We start from the raw sequence: 22,457 nt of genomic DNA on the forward strand, positions 1-22,457 counted from the left end.
CGTCCAAGCAGCCATTTTAATCAAGATTTGCCAAAATCAATTTTCCAGGATTCATAACGGAGAGTGGGGCGTTCCATCATTCCGAATTTACTTTGAACAGTGTTCTCCGGCAACCACCAATTTTCAGTCCTTATTGACGACGTACACATACAACTGGTCTCCAGACTCATTTCTAATAGTTCCTTTTTAGACGTGTTCGTTTATTAGCAGTCGTTCAGATATACCTACAGTGTATGTGGTGGGGACACAGAAACATGCCCGCCTCGTCCATCAGCAGGAGCCGCACACTCACACACACCAGAGGAAGGCTGCGAACAAAACTGGAGGCAAAGATCAGAAAACCAGCCTCCTTTCTTAGAGAGGTGAGACAGTTCGTTAGACCATGACTTCTGTCCCCACTGCCCCCAATCCAAACAGCCTCCACATCCCCCACCCCCAGCCCCGATGCAGACGAAAGTTTGCCATTTTTGTACTTTTTCTAGTAGTGCAGAAGCGTCCGACGAACTGGATGGCACCCATGACAGAACAGGGACTTAACATTTTCAGCCCTGTTTCTCCCACCCACACCAGCGACGCCTGCCCCCTGCGGAGTTTAAATGGGACTTTAAATTACGCCCCAGCTGAGAAATAGTATTTCTGACTGCTGGCTACTCCTAACACAGACACAACTTCCTCTTTTCCCTTTCGGAACTTTTGAGCCACCAAGGCAGGAAATCTTCTGGTGGCCAGCCTCCTTGGCATCTGCACGGAGAAGCCCGCGCTCAGGAAGGGCCAGAAGCTGAGGTTGTGCATTCCGGGCTGGGGTGTCGCCCTTCCACCCCCCACGAATCTGCCCAGAGGGCTCTGGGCTGCGTGACAGGTCTACGGGCCCCAGAAAGAGATGCGCTTCTCGGTTTCCTACCCGGTCAAGCGCTGTGGTCCTCCCGCCTGGTGTGGAGCGGAGTCTGAGTCTTAAGCCACCCAGGGGCGTGGGTGCAGTGGTGGCACGGTCCAGGCGTTGGTCTTGCTGCCAGCCTGTGCGGTAGCCTTTCAACGAACTCAGTGACTCAGCAGCGTCCCCTTCCCCCCCACTGGCCTCCCATCTCACTCCTCTCAATCACTGCGATGTCCACGTGACAGCGAGTTGTCTCCACCGAGACTAATCCCGTATCAATAAGAGCTTTCAGCACGACCCGCACCAGATTACTCTGTCTCACAACCACTTTGCTGACCTTCCCCGGGGGCCAGAGAATACTCCCCCTGCGCGTACTATTTACAGAAGAGTCGACAGAAGCCAGATCGCTTGGTGTGATGATTTCACTTCCAAAGTTTGTGGCTTTAACAAAGCAACTCGGCCACCAATATTCAACCGCACCACCACGCGCCGTCCAAGCCACCGGATGAGAAAGGGAGGCTGGATTTTACACAGAAGCAGCGGTAAGAATCATTCGTGGGTTCCAGAAAACACAACCATGATGTAGAGAATCATTGCAACATACATCCTCACGGCCACTGAACCAAAAGATTACAAATAAAGGCTGCATAGGAAATGACAGGGGAAGGTGGGCTTGAAAATACCAGATGTATGGGTTTTGCTGTCAGATTTCTTTGCCAGTAGAGCCAGGGCGAGGCTACATGGCATTTTACTCTCTCGTTTATCTAGACCAAGCAGGATATGTTTAAGAGGGCTAATCGAATTACTAAGATGGGTTCCTAGCCAATCTAGTCTACCCTGTTCCTTGACGGGGGTATGGTCTCTCAAACCCGACTGAAGGTGCGAGGGAACCAGAGTACAGACCCAACTTCTCTACTTCCTCATCTTTTCCAGCAATTTTTTAATCCTGTTTTTACAATCTGATGGCTGGCAGAGAAGAATGCCAGTCTCTCTCCATAGCCTTTCTGAGCAGATAAGATAAATAAGAGGGATGAGTCCAGAGCCCACGAACTGTCAGGGAGATTGCTGGGTGTTCCCAGAGTCCCAGAGAACCACTCACATACGTGCCTGGAGAGGCAGTCTTGAGATTTTAGAAGAACAGTCTCATCAGCATTACGTGTAAGAACAAGAATGCGAGGCCGTACATAAAGTCGTCACCAAGGATTTTTCCAGCACTCTGTATTAAGTTATGAAGCCGGCTCAGCAGAGGAAGCCCTGTGCACACAGAATTCTTTTCCTCAGAGAATCTCTACTTATGGATCTTGAACACAAAGGTGTTTCCTTTTCAAACTGTGATGATAGCTACTCAAAATTCAACCCCCTTCCCTCAGAAATACACTCAAATAAAAAACAGACACCAGGGACGCCTGGGTGGCTCAGTGGGTTAAGCCGCTGCCTTCGGCTCAGGTCATGATCTCAGGGTCCTGGGATCGATCCCCGCATCAGGCTCTCTGCTCAGCAAGGAGCCTGCTTCCTCCTCTCTCTCTGCCTGCCTCTCTGCCTGCTTGTGATCTCTGTCTGTCAAATAAATAAATAAAATCTTTTAATTAAAAAAAAAAAGGCACCAAATAAAAATTCACTTTTATTATGCAAATACTTGAAGCTTCTTTGAAGTCTGTGTTCCAACCAGCCAGGCAGTTCTGAGGGTGCCGAGGCGAACCCCACGGGGGAGCAAGGCCAGGTGGGGAGAGCGCCACTGTGAGCAGCACAGACAGCCCCTCCGGACAGGAAAACAGGAGCAGGGAGCACTGCCATCAAGAACCCAGGAGAGGGGTGCCTGGGTGGCTCAGTGGGTTAAAGCCTCTGCCTTCAGCTCAGGTCATGATCCCAGGGTCCTGGGATCGAGCCCCGCATTGGGCTCTCTGCTCAGCCGGGAGCCTGCTTCCCTCTCTCTCTCTGCCTGCCTCTCTGCCTACTTGTGATCTCTCTCTGTCAAATAAATAAAATCTTTAAAAAAAAAAAAAAAAAAAAAAGAACCCAGGAGAAATGAAGGGGAAATCCATTCTAAAGGTGCTTGCCTTCTGTCTGACAATGATTACCAGAAGGGAGGCAAATCCCAACTACTTTCTGATCATAGTGCCTTTTGCATTTTGTCACACAGGAGATCTTGAATTCGAGGTGGATTCATTTAGAAAACGGACCTGAACCCATTTGGAAGTTTTACATATATAGCAACTGATAAATGCAAATATGCAATAACAGGAAAAATACACAAATACTTAGCATGAAAGAGTGGAAATATCTGTAACCTTCCCCTAAACACGTGACAAGGCAGAAGCAGAGAGTCTGGGGGCTGGTTGAGGGTTTTAGGGACAAAGCAGGAGGGGTTCCCCATCACGAGGATAGCTTCCCACTCTTCGTTATGGAGGCAGCCCATCCAAGTACTGGTCTTAAGTCTTTTCCTTCTTTCCCCTTTCTCCTGATTACTGCTTTATTAGCATTTTCCTCAAGGAATCCCTAAAACTTGATGTGTTTTATGCTGGTCAAAGGCAGGCGCTGCCCGAAGCTTTTATGGGAAGTGCTGAATGGACGTCAATGGTGTAGTGAGAAGAGGAGCCCTACCAGTCCGAAGAGGGGGGCTGGAGACAGAGAACCCTCAGCAGCCCCAGGCCTGTGTGTAAGGAGTCTGACGTGCGAGGCTTCCTCTCCCCAGCTATCTCAAGAGCATGACCTGCCCTGCTTGCTTCCTTCGGGGAACTGACCTGGGCCCTGCACAGTCCCGCCCGTGAATGTGGCTTTGTGTCATCCAGAAGGTGGATTAAACAGGATAAAGAAGACAAAGCCTGAGTCCCAGCTCCCCCTGTAACTTGTGTGCTTTCCTTCCCCTTTTAGGCCATTTGTAAAATGTGGATTGTCATTCCCATTCTGTGTACCTGCCAGTGTCAACACAAAGCTTTAAACAATGCGCTCGAAAATAAATATTAGAAACTCAAGATGCTATCACAGGGCACGTTCTTATCAGTCTTGAAAACGCTAAGTTTTTAGAGTATAAATAGTTCTAAGTTGAAAGAAAGTCTTCGAGAACATTTTCATATTGTATTCTAAGAAAAAAAAAAGTACTTTAAGGGAAATTGAATAGTTTCAAATAGATGGACTCGGGGTATGGGGGGGGGGGGGGTGGCAGGGACTAGAACATTCTCCCAAATAAGACCACTGACATAGAGCTAAAGGGGTTAATGAGGAATCTCAGTTGACATGGCACACAGTCCTGCTATGGAATCCAGCAGCGTTCTACAAGACACCGGAAGGCTACCACAGGGACGGTCCTCTCTGTTGCCCTAGCTGGTGAGGGTCTATCCGGCCCTTTGCCAGCCTGGAGAAAGACCAGAAGCTGGCAGCAGACAATCAGTCTGCTGCCTCGGTTCTGCAAGATTGCCCTAGACACCCAATCCTGCATGATAGCCCTAAACACCCAAGTCCTGCAGGATTGCCGTAAACACCCAAGCTTCGAATGACAGATCATTGGAGCCTGGCATCATTCAAACCAAGTATTTCACTTTATGGATAGGGAAACTGAGGCTCGGCAGCAAAATGAAGGCACTTCCTTGGGAAAGGTAGCATCCGAACTCCAATGAGCACCCTGTACCGCAGACCCCTCACCCGGTGTCTACTCCACTAACCTGGGATTTTTCTGGTCACCTAATGGGAACCATATGGTTTACCCATTTGCCAATATGCATATACACACTGTCAGACTTTAAATTATCTTAGAATTTTTTCTCCTCCTGACTTGATAGAAGAATCTTTGTTCCTTCTCCTTTCCTTATTTTCCAAATATTTAAATATTTCAAGTGCTCTGAGGAACCCTAGCCTTGAATTATTTTGAACCGATAAAGTAGGTACATTGCAGGCTCCTGGGTGACTCAGCCGGTTAAGCATCTGCCTTCGGCTCAGGTCATGATCCCAGAAACCTGGGACTGAGTCCCAAGTCAGGCTCCCTGCTCAGGGGGAAGCCTGCTTCTTCTTCTCCCTTTGCCCCCCCCCCCCCCACTTGTTCTCTTTCTCTCTAATAAATAACTTTTTTTTAAATAGGTAAACTAAGTAATTAGTCTATGAACCCTTCCTATATAGCTCCTTATGGTTTCCATAAGCTCTCTGTCACATGACCTTCACAACAGCTCTGTGATATAGGCAGGGGAGGGATTATTTGCTGCTTATGTGGTGCTCCGGGGAGGTTAAATGATGTATCTGATGTCAGAACCAGAGTTGGACCCAAGCCTTCTGACCAAAACCTTGGCCATTCCTTCTCCATTCATTCATCCACTTCAGGATCCTATTATACAGTAGGCATGTGGTGACAAAGGTGGGCACAACAGAGCTCAGGTTTTCAAGGAACTGGTGTCTAGTGGACACACACACACAGGTAGCAAAGACATGTCCTCATGGGTTAGAAGCTTTGGGGTTAGACTCACATTTGAAAGCTGACTCCACTATTTACCAGTTATGTGAACATGGCAAGCCATGGCCAAATGTTTTTAAACTATGGTTTCCTCATCTCATAGGACTGCCTCAAGGATCAAAGGAACTAGCAGATGAAAGATGTTTAGTACGGGGCCCGGTTCACGGTAAGCATTCAGGAAGTATACCCTGTTTTAATTACCATCAACCAGTACGACAACAATAGAGTCCTATCAAGGTCATTATTGCAGCAGAGCCCAGCGACACTTGTACTTGGTTTTGGAGACAAGAGTTTCTGGAGAAACTGAATCGTAGACAATGGCTCTGATGGGAGGGCTGTGTGTACAAAAGGGAGCCTTCTTTTCATGTGTCCATCCATGTTGTTATCCAGTGCCTACTGTGAGCACAAACGCTTTACGAAATGATTCTCAGCAGGGCTCCCTCGAATAAAGGGTTTTCCTAGAATACTTAAAATACAAGCTCCTTTAGAAGAGTTACACTCACAACTTTTCAGAGTTATACCTACTGGGTGAAATGAGGCATAGCTGTGGTCTATTCTGATCCGAGCCAGTGGTAACAGCTTAAGAGATAGACACCTATAAAGAGAACCTCAGCAAAATGACTTCTATTAGCAATTTAAAGAATGCCTCCCTCCACCGAAGCTCCATATTTGAGTGGTCAGCAGCTGAAGGCGGACCCTACTCTCTCTAGCAGAGGTGCGGCCTGAGGTGATTGGGACTTCCATCATGGTTAAACTTCACCTTCCATTTGAAGGAGAGAATCCACCTGGCCAAATGCTTGCTCCTAGGCCATGTTTGCCTACCGAAGATAACACAGATAAGAATCCCACACTTTCCACTTTGTACTACGATTTTCACTTCCTCTCCCTTTATACCTTTCGGCTTTCCTGCTCCTGGTATATCCAAAGGTATATTCATGTGGATGAAGCGAAGGTATGGCCAAAATGGGCTGGCCTGTGAACTTTAAGAAAAAAGTTCTGCTACTAAAGATAAAACAAAGTCACAAAATATGAGAATTCATAAGCTGGATAATTCATATCAATCTTTTGCATAGCCAACTTGATGAGTAAGGAAGTTGGCACCTTTCTTTCTGTCCTTTATCACAATGGACACGATTAACTCCTTTCTACAAAGTTCCTTAATCTTATGCAGAAGGAAAAACTACCACCTTTCGAGAATACCCAGAAGCTATTAATACCTGCCTCCCAGATGGTTCTTTTTTTTTTTTTTTAAAGATTTTATTTATTTATTTGACAGAGAGAAATCACAAGTAAGCAGAGAGGCAGGCAGAGAGAGAGGAGGAAGCAGGCTCCCTGCTGAGCAGAGAGCCCGATGTGGGGCTGGAACCCAGGACCTGGGATCATGACCTGAGCTGAAGGCAGCGGCTTAACCCACTGAGCCACCCAGGCGCCCCCCCAGATGGTTCTCATCCATCTCAGGCTGCTGCCCTGTATAAAAAAAAATGAGGGGATGGGCGCCTGGGTGGCTCAGTTGGTTAAGCGACTGCCTTCAGCTCAGGTCATGATCCTGGAGTCCCGGGATAGAGTCCCGCATCGGGCTCGCGGCTCCACGGGGAGTCTGCTTCTCCCTCTGACCTTCTCCTCGCTCATGCTCTCTCTCACTGTCTCTCTCTTCTCTCAAATAAATAAATAAAATTAAAAAAAAAAAATGAGGGGGGCACCTGGTTGGCTCAGTGGGTTAAGCCTCTGCCTTCGGCTCAGGTCATGATCCCGGGGTCCTGGGATCGAGCCCCCCATCGGGCTCTCTGCTCAGCGGGGAGCCTGCTTCCCCCTCTCTCTCTGCCTGCCTCTCTGCCTACTGTGATCTCTGTCAAATAAATAAATAAAATCTTAAAAAAAATGAGGGACCAAGTCCTTTGGATAATGATCTTTTCGACTTTCTTCCACTAGATTCTTGGAGATTAGGAAAAGAGTTTTCATTCTAATCTGAAAAGTGAGGTGAAAAAACTGAATGGAAAAAAAAAAAAAAAAGACCCACAAGTTTTTTTTAACCATAACAAATATAATTGCCATGAAGAGAACACTTGCCTTTTAAGCTTATTGGAAACTGAGACAAAGAGGAAGTCATAGAAACTTTAGGTAATAAGAGTACCACATTAAAAAGCAAAAATACGCGTTTCTTTTTTTTTTTTTTTAAGATTTTATTTATTTATTTGACAGAGAGAGATCACAAGTAGACGGAGAGGAAGGCAGAGAGAGAGAGAGAGAGAGAGGGAAGCAGGCTTCTTGCTGAGCAGAGAGCCCGATGGGACTTGATCCCAGGACCCTGAGATCATGACCTGAGCCAAAGGCAGCGGCTTAACCCACTGAGCCACCCAGGCGCCCAAAAATACCCGTTTCTTAAAAGATCCAATTCTTTAAAGATCTATCTCTTGCCTGAAGGATTATAGAAATCCCCACGGTATTACCCAAACACAATGTCACTAACAACATGGCCACAAACTGCAGATGGGTGTTTCCTAATGCTCTCATTTAATGCAATGCACTATAAAATTCAGAGGCCGAAATCTGAGGTCAGATTCTGAAGTCATTCTGTGAAGGGTTAAGTGAGGCACTGTACAGCCACATCCTGTAGTGATCTAATTTTATCCCAGGACAGATCCTAAAATAATTCAAGAAGTGGATTGATATAAGCTGCCTGTTAAGATACCTTCCTTAAAAATCCTCTCTTCTAACCAGAGTTTTTACAGAAGCTGTATATCTGACAGATTATTTTCAGTATTGAGGGTCTGGGTTTTCCTCGACAGGCTCTTACATCTCAAGACTGATGTTCTAAGACATTCATTAATTCATGCATACAGAACTCATTCAGATTTTAGGGAATACTTGAAGTGTTTACCTAAAGTCATAAAGAACTAACTTATTAAAATGCCTCAGAAGTAGAGGAAATAAAGTTCAAAAATTATATTCATTCCCACAATGTTATTGTTCCCAATTGTCATATATCAGTGGTTCCCAATCAGCCATGCTCTGCCAAGGCAACACAAGAAAACACCAGAGTGTGTCTAAGGCAATTCCACTGGGTTCCTCCAAACAGAGCCCATAAAGACTACAAAGGAAACAGAAGGATGACAGAATATACAGTTATTTTAGACCTATCCTGATTTCCTTTAGGCTTTTGGTACATGACTACCTTTATGGCTGCAATAATTTTAATATAAAAGCCCAGCACAGAAATTTCTTCTGGGAAAGAGTTTTATATTAAGTTGTCAAGCAAAAAACTAGTATGTTTTTTTTTTTTTTTTCATTCAAGGCCACCACTGCACTCAGAATAGGAAAGGAGCTGCTTTCAAACATTCGACTCTAACTCCTGGCGTCAGCCAATCTACTAACACTCTTTTTCCATAGCTAGTCCTATATGGAATAATCTAGTCCCTGGGATATCGTTTTTTAGTTAGGATCCTTTATTCATCTTACCCACTCTTCAAGCGGGGTGTGTTGGTGAGTGGTAGACGAAAACCAAGTCTGGCACGTGCGTGCGCGCACACACACGTAGAAATGGGGAAAAGTGGATGTTTTTGTTAAATTTGTAAATGAATGTGTCTAGAGGCTATTTCATTTTTGCTATAAAAATGGTGTGCATACTTAGAGCCATCTGTCAGCAGTGATAACATTTGTAAGATAGAATACCAACATTTTTCACAAAACTAGAACAAACAATCCTAAAATTTATATGGAACCAATAAAGACCCCAGATACCCAAAGCAATCTTGAAAAAGAAAAACAAAACTGGAGGCATCACAATTCCAGGCTTCAAGTTATATTACAAAACTGTAGTGATCAAAACAGTATGGTACTGGCATAAAAAGAGACACAAAGATCAGTGGAACAATAAACTCAGAAATAAACCCTCACTTATATGGTCAGCTAATCTTTGACAAAGGAGGAATGAATATCCAATGGGAAAAAGACAATCTCTTCAACAAATGGTGTTGGGAAAACTGGTCAGCTACATGCAAAAAAAAAAAAAAGAAAAGAAAAGAAACTGACCACTTTCTCACACCATACACAAAAATAAACTTGAAATGGATTAAGGACCTAAATGTGAAACCTGAAATTGTAATAATCCTAGAAGAGAGCACAGGCAGCACTTTCTCTGACATTGGCTGCTGTAACATTTTTCTAGACAGGTTTCCTGAGGCAAGGGAAATAAAAGCAAAAATAAACTACATCAAAATAAAATGTTTCTGCACAGCAAAGGAAACAATCAATAAAACTAAAAGACAACTAACTGAATGGAAAAATATTATTTGCAAACAACATATTTGATCAAGGGTTAAGTACCAAAAATATATAAAGAGAACTGACAAAACTCAACACTCAAAAAATCCAATAATCTAATTTAAAAATGGGCAGAGGACATGAAGAGACATTTCTCCCAAGAAGACATACAGATGGCCAATGGGCACATGAAAAAATGCTTAACATCACTCATCATTGGGAAAAACAAAACAATACCACAATGAGATATCACCGCATACTAGCCAGAATGGCTAGATTCAAAACCACAGACAAGTGTTGGTGAGAACGTGGAGAAAAAGGAACCCTCGTACACTATTGGTGGGAATGTAGACGAGTGCAGCCACTGTGGAAAACAGTATGGAGGCTCCTCAAAAAATTAAAAATAGAATTACCATCCAATCTAGTAATTGCACTACTGGGCATTTACCCAAAACATACAAAAACTCTAATTCAAAAGGATACATGCACCCTGTGTTTATAGCAGCATTATTCCCAAGAGCCAAATAATGGAAGCTGCCCAAGTATTCAACAGATAATGAAGGTATATAATAGGTAGATAGATAGATAGATACAGATATATAATGGAGTATTACTCAGCCATAAAAAATAATGAAATCTTGCCATTTGCAACAACTTGGATGGATCTAGAAAGTGCAATGCTAAGTGAAATGTGTCAGTCAGAAAAAGACAAATACCATATGATTTCACTCATACGTGGAATTTAAGAAACAAAGCAAAAGAGCAGAAGAAAAAGAATGAGACAGAGAGACAAACCCGGCAACAGACTCTTAACTCTAGAAAACAGATGGTTACCAGAGGGCAGGGTGGGGGATGGGTGAATCAGGTGAAGGGGATTAAGAGTGCATTTATCATGATGAGCATTGAGGCATGTACAGAATTACTGAATCACTATTTTATACACCTGAAACTAAAGTAACACTATGTTAACTATACTGGAAACAAAATGAGAAACTTACCAAGATTTCTAAGATATAGTCTCCACCTGAGGTTGAGTGTCTGTTTTTTTTTTCTCTTTTCCCTGCACCCACCACAACCACCTAATCCATTCAGTAGACCCTGATAGCACACACGTTGGCATTAACAGAGGGATAAGATAGGGCAGGGAATGAGGGGACAAAGCTGTGGCTGGAAAGAGTGAAGTGTTAAGCCGTCAACAGCAAAATAGGGCATTTTTCCCCCCAGACAAGTAACTCTGACCAGGAATTAGAGGGCATCTAAATATACCTTCCCATAATTTCCCCATATCATCTCTCCTCCTCCCCAGTTCTCTCTCTTAAGTATTCATCCATGGGCACCTGGGTGGCTCAGTCATTGGACGTCTCCCTTCAGCTTGGGTCCTGGCCCCAGGGTTCTGGAATTGAGCCCCGCATCGGGCTCCCTGCTCAGCAGGGAGTCTGCTTCTCCCTCACCCACTCCCCCTGCTTGTGTTCCCTCTCCTGCTGTGTCTCTCTGTCAAATCAATAAATAAAATCTTAAAAAAAAAAAAAAAAAAAAGAAAAAAGAAAAAAAAAAAACTATTCATCCAGCACCTGTTAGAGTTTGGTGCTCTGCTAAATGCGGGTGGGAGTAGTTCAGAAAATGCATGTGAGGCCCTCATCATAAACCTTTTATTCTAGTCTGGAATGCAAGGAAGAGAAGATGAACGCACACACCCCCACTCAACATACATATCAAACCTCTACTGAGCCCAAGCCAGCTAGTGCATCTGACGAACGCATGTGCCCAGACTCACTCTGGCTGGGATTCAGAAAGGCCTTGGGAACTAGGAAGTCAAGTGTGGCGAGGAATCCGAAGGTGGCATTCGCTGAGGTGAAAGCAAACAGGGTGTCTGGGGACCCATGAACCCAACTACACAGGCAAGAAGAAGACAGGCCTGACCTGAGTGAACACAGGGAGGAGAAATCAAGGTTGACTGGTACTAGGGAAGCTCTCTGAAGGACGAGATTAATTTCTAGGGGGGGAAGAACTACAGGAACACTAATTTAGAGTAGTCTAGCACAGACCCAAAGGCGGGGACGTGTTAGTTTTCATCTGCCCCCCAGGGGCTGGGAGCCCCCCTCACCGGGCATGCATACTCCCATACTCCAGACACGTGAGGCTAGCGTTTGCAAGCCACTCATCTCAAGGTATCACTCCGGAGGTGGCTACTTTCAGCTCCTCACCTCTCTGTCAACACCGAGGGCTTGGTCCATTAGCTTAGAGGTCAGGAAAGATTTCCCAGCGGGGAAATTTGTGGTGTTTGAGCTACGTGGATGCGCCAGAAGTACAGTAAGGCACTCCACCGGGGGACAAACGAGCAAGGAGCATCTGACAAGCCAGCCCTGCCCAGTGTCACGGAGCCCTCCTTTCAATTCTGGAACAGTCCCTCATACAGCCACTGGCTTGGAGGCTTCTCGTCCGTCGGATCCTGACTAGGTTAGTTGGATTACGCAACCCCCCCCACCCCCCGGAAAAGTCACATTTGCTTCACAGTAACTTTGCATGGAAGGTACTGTCAGGGCCTCTGAAAGTTCAGAGGGCGGGCAAGGAGGCTTTTCCATGCCTACTTCTGCGATGAGGCACCTGCATTCATAGCGGGGCTGGGAGGATTCCACACTCAAGCTCGGGACATGAAGGAGGAATCAGACTTTCATCCCTCACCTTCCTCGACTGCCGGAGCTTAGGGACCACCACCCTAAATCCCACTTAATTAAAGATAACCCAACTGGCTTAGAGGGCAGTTTGTAGCACACCTGAATGAAGACATTGTATTAGAAACAAACCTATCGTAAAAACTAATATTGTTAAAATCATGAAAAATGGGAGTAGCTATGTGTGATACATGCTTGAAAAATCGAAACTGCATACTACAATGGATTTTCATTAAAATCAGAACCTAAGGGGGGCCTGAGTGGCTCAGTCGGTTAAACGTCTGCTTTCAGCTCAGGTCACAATCCTGGGGTCCTGGGATCGAGTCCTGTATAGGGCTCCCCGCTCAGTGAGGAGCCTGCTTCTCCCTCTCCCTCTGCCCGTTCATGCTCTCCCAATCTCGCTCTCTCTCCTGCTCACTCTCTCTCTCAAATAAGTAAAATCTTTTTTAAAAAATCAGAACCTAAACATGAAAAAGAAAAGTATCTACAGTTTTTTAATTCCTATACGGCTTCTCTAAGACAATGTCCCTAAGATGCTGTAAGATTCCAAATGATTCTAGCAAGAATCCATACTGACAGCTTAGTGAAGTGCACTTTACTAACGCCTGGCATTTAAAAACCAGTATTTGATAACTAACACCCCACTAGACCTCTCAATAAGAATACATTAGTAAATAAAATTATGTTGGTACATAAATTACACATATAATCAATCTTTATCAATTCACAAATATATATATATCTTTATCTTTTTATTTTTTATATATGTATCTTTATATATATCTATATATATAAAGATTATATATAGATATATATACCTTTTATATATATCTATATATATAAAGATTATATATAGATATATATACCTTTTATATATAATCTTTATCTTTATATATCTTTATCAATTCATATATATATATATATGGAGAGAGAGAGAGAGAGAAAGGCAATACACACATATCCTATGCTAAAAGGCCAGAAAAGCCAGACCCCCTTCTTGGCCAAGTAGCAAAGTACACATTTCCTTCTCACTAATCTTAAATCCCTAGATATCTTCCCCATGGACATTTGCTGCTGACAGCCACCATCAGACAGAGCTCTATGACCTGACTCCTCTCCAGGGAAGGCCTGAGAGAAGGCTTCATACCATTCTTGGAAAGCATTCAGCTGCCACATGTAGCATGATCTTTTAAAACCAAAAAAAAAAAAAAAAAAATCCCACACTGCAGACAGCTTTGCTACATTAGCATGCCGTTGTTAGACATACACAACCAAAATGGAAACCTCAAAACAGAACCATCTTTTTTCTTTTTTCCTTTGCCATTATTCAAACGCAAAATCTCCAGCAGTTCAGGGAACATGTATCCTTACTTGGAATTTCATGCTCTCAACTCCCAGCCCCTTCCACCGAAAACCTGTTCCTCCTACTAGTCGTGCACGGACACACGCTGAATGCCAAGGTGCAGAATCCCAGGCACAGAACGCAAAACTAGACAAAACGCCGTTCCTGCATGCATGGGGCTCCGAGGGGGACATTCTTGTACTTTCCAGATTGCACAATTTCTACGGAACTGTTGCTGAATAGGCAACAAACAAACAAACAATCTTGCTCCAAGCTTTCCTCTCCCTTCCTGCTGCTCCTTCCCTTTCCCGGTCAGGTCTGATTTGTCTTCATCTTTGACTTAGGCAATCATTTTCATCTTTCATTTCTCTGTTTGTTGTGTGCCTCCTTCCTAATGAAGCCTACTTGTTTCTCTGCATTTTAGAATTCTACTCTGCGACGCTTGCTTCCCAGTGGAAAGAGTCCCAGAGCTGTATTTTAGAATAACCTAACCAAGACTGTCTTCTAGAAGAGAGCAGGAACCGAAATTGCTACTGTAGTGTGCGGGGTCATCGCTGCTATGATCTGCCACTTTTTCCTCGGGTCTCTGCTTCCTACTGACTGCCCCACACCTCCCTCATCTTCCTGCGAAAGCAGACTCATGGGTCTAGGAATAAACAGGAGAAAAATCAGAGTACTTGGGAGCTAGGGTTAGCCGGCTGATGAGAGAGGAGGCCATGAGCCATTGCGAAAGGAAACAGAATGGAAGCTCGGCCCTAAGATTTAGGTGGTGCCACAGGCGGCTTGCAAGGCAGAGTGGACAACATCGGGTACCTCTGTGGATGGGGCGCGACACATAGTGTGTCATGGCCTCCATGTCCCCAGCTTTCGGGAAAGGCTTACAACTACCATGGCCCCTCGGGCAGCTTGCAGCCAGCAGTGTCCCAATAATATTGGGTCATAAGGAGAACGATAATGTAACCCGAAGAATGCACAGACCCGTAACAAAGGACAGGCTAGCTAGACCAACAAGCTGCCCATAGTCTTGACAGTCTCATGTCAAAACATGTCCAGTGAGAGAGAGAGAGAGAGATATGGCTGAAGGTCCTTCCCAGGGCACAGAGGGGTGGGTGGGAGACGTCACTGGGCCTACAGTCCTCAAGCTGCCGGATGACAGAGTAAGGCTTGTTTCTAATTCCGGACACGTGCTGTCTTTCACACACACTCTTGCTGTGGCCCGGTCACTCCCCTTTGTTACCCTCCTCACTCACAGTCCTTTAAGTCCCTCAGCAGAGGCTCCAATGCCCGGAAGAGGGCTCACCAGCTAACCCCCGGGTCCTGCTGGGCACTGAAGCTTGTCCACAGGGGGGCATCATTCATTTCCCTCCACTCCCCAAGTGCCCTCCAGGCACAGAACACAGCACAAGGCAGCCAAGTCGGAATTTGTGGGACTGGCAGCTTTTGCGGAGGTCTTGTCCCTCCGCCTCCCTCCTCCCAGCCTGTCTCCTTATTCTCAACTCTAAATACAAGGCCAAGCACCGTGGTGTGAATGCACAAAAGCACAAAGCCATACACCAAGCAGCCCTGAGAAGTGCCAATGTGAGCTGTGGCCAAAGCCCGAGGTTCTGTCAGGCCTGCTTTCAAAGCCGACAAAGGACACCAGAGTGGGGGATGAGGAGACCCCACCCGAGGCTCAGTCCTCTGTGCTCACGGCTCCCCTCTAGTCCCTTCCATCCAAAGAACTTTCTGTTCAATCTGGGGCCGTTAACTGGGTCACCTTGCACGCTCCTGTTGCCCTCTCATGCTGGATGTCCCGGCGACAACCTCCCTGAATAGCTCCAGTCCAACTTGACAGCCTCAAAAAGAAACACTTAAAGTACAGTGTGACGTGCCCTAGAACAGAGATGCATACGAGATCTGGGAGATCCAGCAGCAAATCAGTCTGTGCCTTGCCTCCCCCCATTTTCTCAGTCCCACCACCTGTCTCAACTTGAGCACCTGAATTCTGCACAATTTCCACTGCCCAACTCAACACTCAGCTCAGCAGTCACTCTCTCCAGATCACGTCAGACTGCTGCTGGTTCTTTCTCCTTCTCTCATCCCCATCTGTGCCACGCGGCCAGGCACCTCTTTCAGACCACTCCTTCAATGCAGGCCCTTAAAAATAACAGTCACTCTTTGAAACCCCTCCTGTCTCCCTGTGTCCCACCTGGCACCTGGTTGAGCCAGACTGAAAACACTCATAGTACCCCCAAATCGCCATGCTCATCCCTGCCACCCTGCCTCTGGGGACTTGGTACACAAACCCTTCACCCTCCCCAGAACATGATTCCTGGCCCCCTCCCGTCCCCACCTTTCCACTCGGCTAGCTGTACCCAGGCCTCTACGTTTATGCTTCTCCTTTAAGATCTATAAAATCTGGGGCGCCTGGGTGGCTCAGTGGGTTAAGCTGCTGCCTTCGGCTCGGGTCATGATCTCGGGGTCCTGGGATCGAGTCCCGCATCGGGCTCTCTGCTCAGCGGGGAGCCTGCTTCCCTCTCTCTCTCTCTCTGCCTGCCTCTCTGTCTACTTGTGATCTCTGTCAAATAAATAAATAAAATCTTTAAAAAAAAAAAAAAGATCTATAAAATCTGCTGTAGAACCTATACCAAGCGCAAACGTTTGCTAGCACACCTGTTGCCTCTGTCAGAGGTCAAACAACTTAAGGGCACTAGAACCTTGTGTAGAGTAGTCTCTTGATAATCCCAGGACAGGAGCTAGGACTTGTTTAGCCTTACATCTTTGTCCTTAGCACAGTGCCTCACAAAAGTAGGTGGCTCTTTCACTGAATGGACAAACTTGCCTGGAGGCTTCAGAGGAAGGCTTCATCCAGGTAGAGATCATCTCAGTCCTAAGGCAAGAACATGGTTCGTCCAAGCTTTGGGGAAGGCCCAGTTGTGACTATGGTATCAACGGCTGTCACTCTAGGAAGGTCCTCCCATTGAAACAAATGCAAAGCCCACCCTCCCTTTAGCCTTGTGCCCCCACATCAGTCAAGGCTGCCAAGGCCTATATTCTCCAATGTGGGCACAAAACACTTCATCTTGGTACCCCCTACAAGATCACCACGCTGAGTTATTGACTTATTTTTATTTGTACGACTGAACTGTGGACGACTGTCACTGTAACTTGAACAATAGACCTCATTATGTTATCCTAGATGTTCCGAAGTAAGAGCAGTGTGAAATGAAGCATAAATACTCTTAGCTCAATGAGAGATTACTAAAATCACCTACAGCATAGCAATAAATGGATACTTGGAAGTTCAAGGCTTCATTTTCAACAATTCTGCCTGTGCCCTGCAGATGATACAAATGCTCAGATTTTTTTTTTTAAAGATTTTATTTATTTATTTGATAGAGATCACAAGTAGGCAGAGAGGCAGGTGGAGAGAGAGGGGGAAGCAGGCTCCCTGCTGAGCAGAGAGCCTGACGCAGGGCTCAATCCCAGGACCCTGAGATCATGACCTGAGCAGAAGGCAGAGTCTTCAACCCACTGAGCCACCCAGGTGCCCCTAAGTGCTCAGATTTTTTTTTTTTTTTTTTTTTTAGTGCTCAGATTTTTAATAAGCAATCAAAGCTTTCTTTGGCGTGAGCTAGTTGAGTATTTTTGGACACTCAATACCAGCACTTCCCCTTCCCCTCACAAAAACACAAAACCAGAAACAACAGAATGCCCACTAGGCCCCAAACAGATGCCTCATAAATCCATCTGAAAGTAAGAATAAGCCTTCGAACAGGTTATTTCTGTTTTCTTCCATATAGAACATCAAGTAATTTATACATATTTCATTTAGAATCTGAATCAGACTCCCACCACATTTTCCTCTTCCTTCGCTACCAGATTGCCTACAGCCTGTAGGCTAACTAGAAGCCCGAGTTTAGTCATTTGGCAAATCCTTCGTAAATGCCCCAAATATGCTAGGTGGGACTAGAATAACCACCCGCACCTCTCAGAGCAGCCACCAACTTCTTTGTTGTTCAGTCAAAATGGTCACTTTTCGGTCATCCCTTGTTTGGGAACAAGTCCCTCTCCTTCACCTACCTATTCCAGGGGTCAGGTAAGTATGGCCAAACCCTCAGCCAAACCCAGCCTGCTGCCTGTTTTTGTAAATAAACTTTTACTGGAGCCTCGCCATACCCATTCATGGACGTGGAGACGAGGTGCTTTGGCTATAATAAGGGCCGAGTTAAGTAGCTGTGATGGAGGTCAAACGGCCCACAATATCTGTAATATTTTCTATCTGACCCTACAGAAAAATTTGCCAAGCCCTGCTCTACCTAGTGTCACTTTTCTTTCCTTTTTTTTTTTTTTTAAAGATTTTATTTATTTATTTGACAAAGATCACAAGTAGGCAGAGAGGCAAGCAGAGAGAGGGGGGGGAAGCAGGCTCCCTGCTGAGCAGAGAGACCAATGCGCGGGGCTTGATCCCAGGACCCTGGGATCATGACCTGAGCCAAAGGCAGAGGCTTTAAGCCACTGAGCCACCCAGGAGCCCCTAGTCTCACTCTTCCTATAGGTCTTCTTCCTACCTTGGTGACTGTGCCTCCACAGGCTTTCGTCGTTCTGTCGCCCAGTGAAGATGGAAGGTGGGGTCCCCAGGGTCTTTCAATCTTCCCACCTGACAGTCTCTCTCCCTCAGGGTTCCCATGGCATGCAACCTCCCCTCATCGCAAACCTGTGGTTTAATTCTGAGTTTATTTGTCTTCCCCCAACAGACTAGATTCCTTGAGGACGGGGCTCATGATTATAGCTATAATTTAGCAGAGCACCAGGCACACAGAAGCCGTTCAAAATTATCAACAAGGTGGACGAGTATTCACAAGGTATTTCGGAAATAAATGTATTTAAAGGCTCTGAAAAAAAGATCAGGAATGGGGCGCCTGGGTGGCTCAGTGGGTTAAAGCCTCTGCCTTTGGTTCAGGTCATGATCCCAGGGTCCTGGGATCGAGGCCCACATTGGGCTCTCTGCTCAGCGGGGAGCCTGCTTCCCTTCCTCTCTCTCTGCCTGCCTCTCTGCCTGCTTGTGATCTCTGTCAAATAAATAAATAAATCTTTTTTTTTTTTTTTTTTTTTTTTTTAAAGATCAGGTATGGTCCCCTGGTGAAAACACAACAGTTCAATTCAGAAGGTTTTTATTCTTATAAGTGATCGGTTCTTGATCTGTTTATAAACAACACAGGGGACAAAGTGGAAATCCTGACTGGGGGATTTTTTTCCTGGAGATGAGGGCAGAAAGCCTGCATTTGCCATTAACTCGCTGTAGGATTTTCCGTAAGGTGTCTACTCTCCACACCACAGTGGCCTCACCTATAAAATGAAGATAATGAGACAGTAGGTGGTTGTGAAACCAGGAATATGTGTAAAAGGCCCCACCACCTTGTCAAGCAATTTCGGTGCACAATAAATAGGAGCTATTATTTTTATGGAAAGGTTCCTCTGCTTTAAGGCTTCAAGTACACTGGCAAGGAACATGGCTGTAATTAGCGTTATCTTCTGCTTTTCTTGGCCGGAGCCCAGGTTCAGGTGGTTGGTTCATATTTAACATTAGGAAAACAAGTGGCTGCGTCTTACATCAATAAAAAGAGAACATCGGGGCACCTGGGTGGCTCAGTGGGTTAAGCCGCTGCCTTCAGCTCAGGTTGTGATCTCAGGGTCCTGGGATCGAGTCCCGCATAGGGCTCTCTGCTCAGCAGGGAGCCGGCTTCCCTTCCTCTCCCTCTGCCTGCCTCTCTGCCTACTTGTGATCTCTCTCTCTGTCAAATAAATAAATAAAAAATCTTAAAAAAAATAATAAAAATTAAAATAAAAAAATAGGGGCGCCTGGGTGGCTGAGTGGGTTGAGCCTCTGCCTTCGGCTCAGGTCATGATCTCAGGGTCCTGGGATCGAGTCCCGCATCGGCCTCTCTGCTTGGCAGGGAGCCTGCTTTCTCCTCTCTCTCTCTCTGCCTGCCTTTCTACCTGCTTGTGTTCTCTCTGTCAAATAAATAAATAAAATCTTTAAAAAAAATAAAAAAATAAAAAGAGAACATCAAACTAAGAGCAGAGCTTTTCCCTCTCCTCCATAAAGCTTCATCCGTTACAAGGGATTAGTGCTGATCCTAAGCGGAGACAACAAAACGTTCCGTGAATTGTCTTTCCCTGATAGACTTTACCATTATGTTTTTTAGCCATAACACATGGCTTAAAATTCGAGCTACAAATTTTTAAGAGTAGACAGTTTGGTACTCAGAAAGATGATTTTGAGTAAGTGAATTTTTAACCCCTCATTATTGCCAAGATATTTTTGCCAAATTAATGAATATATGTGGAATCTTTTTTTTTTTTTAAAGTAAAGTTTAGTCTATGGCGGTTGGGGCATTCATACTTCAGTTTTGCACATGTCAAAATAAAAAGAGGGGGTAATATCAACAAATTCACCAAAAGAGAAACACACAGATAGCCCGTCAGTATATTAAGACCTTTGAAAAGGCTGGGAATAAAGGGGAAAGGTGAAGTCTTAAGCTAATTAGGGGGGAAAGCTCTGCCCTCCACTTACGCCCCTAAATGGACACTCTGGCTGCATCACGTGACTATGATGGATGGCCAGAGCGCCGTCATTTATCTTCTGGAGTGAAACCAGAGAATTCAGGCAGAGCCCACTGAGCATTGCTCATGGAGGTATTAGCCTATCTATTCCCAGGAGACAGGAGAAACATTGAGAGGTCAAAAAGGACATGTGTACTGTACGTACGCCATGCCTGAATATTCTGCTCTTCCAACACAACACGGTTTTGGGGGCCAGTGAAGTACAGAGCAGATATGCAAAACTTAAGTCTACAGCTTTTTTTTTTTTTTTTTTTTTTTGGCATTTTTATTTTTTGCATCTCGCTCTACCCCCTATTGAACCAGACTTTGCAAATGGTTTCGCTTAGAAAGGAGCCACAACTCCTAACTGAGCATCTGACCGCGAATAAGATGGACCAGGGAGAGGACTGGAAAGGCCCCTATAGGACTTCTCTTGGCTTAGAAATGCTTCATCTATAATAAATAACTTCTGAAATGGATGCTGGGTAGGTGGATCCATACCCCGGCTTTTATTAAATTTTATTCTTTTGCATCTCCAACATTTGCCTGTCTTGCGATTAGCTGGGAGTTTTGGCACAACGACGCTGAAAGGCTGGGGGTTGGGCAGACAGCATTTCAGGAGCCCAGTGTGTAAGTCAGACAAGGGCAAAGGGCACCGTGCGATCTGCTGAGTGCTCCTGCTTCCTCCTTATTACTGACATTACCATCCACTCAACCGGGAGGGTGGGAGGTAGGTCAGGATAATCAGTTGAGTGCATTAGGGTTTTTCTCTCCTTCTTTGTTACAAGTCCCACATGGGCAACTAATGAGAAAATGCCTAGAGGTAGAAACGAACTTTGAACACCAAAGTGTGGGTGCATCTGGCTTCACGTGCGTCCAAAGTAAGTTACTCTCAGATAAGTGAGGCACCTTCACGTCAAAAATGTACTGTGGAATCAAGCCCAATTTATATTCTTTTAGAATATAAATGTCTTCTCAAGCGCATTAAATCGTTAAACCTTCGATTTGTGCACAATATGTCTGGCAATATATTTTGTGCATGTCAAGATCTACTCAGACATGAAGAACTCTCGGTTTTAAATATTCAGCTACTTCAATAAAAAAATTTTTAATTGATAATTATCATTCTAAATAGAAGGAGCAACATAAGAGCAGCTTTGGAAATAACCTAGAACACGAAGATTATCCATAGAAATTCTTGATGCTCTATAGACAGTATGTCGTTTGTGTGTGCTTTTTTTTTTTTTAAGATTTTATTTATTAATTTGACAGACAGAGATCACAAGTAGGCAGAGAGGCAGGCAGAGCGGGGGGGGGGGGGGGTGGGGGGGGGGGGAAGCAGGCTCCCTGCTGAGCAGAGAGCCCGATGTGGGGCTCGATTCCAGGACCCTGAGATCATGACCTGAGCCAAAGGCAGAGGCTTTAATCCACTGAACCACCCAGGCGCCCCTTTTTCTTTTTAACGGAAGTAGGGACAGAGTTTTAAACAAACCCCTGTGTAAGAGAGAAATGTAGGAAGACCACAGTTTCTAAAGCCTTGCCTCTGCCTCCTTGAAGTGTTTACAGCTTCCTGCAAACAATCAGGGATTTGTGTCAAACCCAAAAGGCCTGGAGAGGTACCCTGTTTATTCCTTTCAGCTTTGTGGTTGTTTTCAATATTGGGGTGCTGAAGATTTCATTCGGACACAGAGTTCAGTTGCCAAGTCAGTTTGGAGACTATTGTTTGGAAGGTGCCGTGCAGTCTGTGCACAGGGAAGTTTGAGGAAACAGCCCTTGGCCGTGAATTCCCTCCAGAGGCCTTTCCTTGGGGCCCTCAACTCCTGCTGCGACTTCCAGTATGAAGTTACCAGCATTAAGAATCATCAATTAAAAAACAACAATCAATTGTTATATTTATCCACAAATGTATCTACAAATGGTTTTAACATGATGCTTGTATTTTCAAAAACAATTTGAAGGAATGTGGGGTTAAACCATTAATGTCTCAGAATAAATCATTTCTCACTATATTAATAATATAATTACATGGTAATATTAATTTTTATTATATATTAACATTATTATTAATATTGTTATTGTTGGTTGTCATTAAATTTTTAAAATAAAATGACTGTGTAAGAAGTCCAAGCTGGGGGACAATATAATGAATCCCCTTACCTATTTTCCCAACTTTTACACATGGCTGAAGTTTTCCATAACAAAGACTTATGGCCAATCCCAGCAGACTAGACAGATGTGAGGTAAAATTCATGTCCCTCAAACATAACCCAGGGGGTCTGGGTCTGC

The 22,457-nt window shown here is 45.0% G+C and overlaps 1 protein-coding gene across 5 annotated transcripts in view; it reads right to left on the reverse strand.

Moving 5' to 3' along the window:
- MCC (MCC regulator of WNT signaling pathway) overlaps positions 1–22,457 on the reverse strand; it is a 425,078-nt gene that overhangs the window by 166,682 nt on the left and 235,939 nt on the right. Inside the window, exon 1 of one of the 5 annotated variants that reach the window (XM_047730875.1) lies at positions 14,400–14,438. The exons of the other annotated variants lie outside the window; for them this stretch is intronic. Coding sequence (XP_047586831.1) covers positions 14,400–14,423 — 24 coding nt within the window. The 5' untranslated portion in view covers positions 14,424–14,438. Of the gene's footprint in view, positions 1–14,399; positions 14,439–22,457 lie in introns of those variants that run through there. 5 annotated transcript variants of the gene reach the window in all.

Source organism: Lutra lutra, chromosome 5, assembly GCF_902655055.1.
Source record: "Lutra lutra chromosome 5, mLutLut1.2, whole genome shotgun sequence".
In the NCBI taxonomy this organism is placed as follows: Eukaryota; Metazoa; Chordata; class Mammalia; order Carnivora; family Mustelidae; genus Lutra; species Lutra lutra.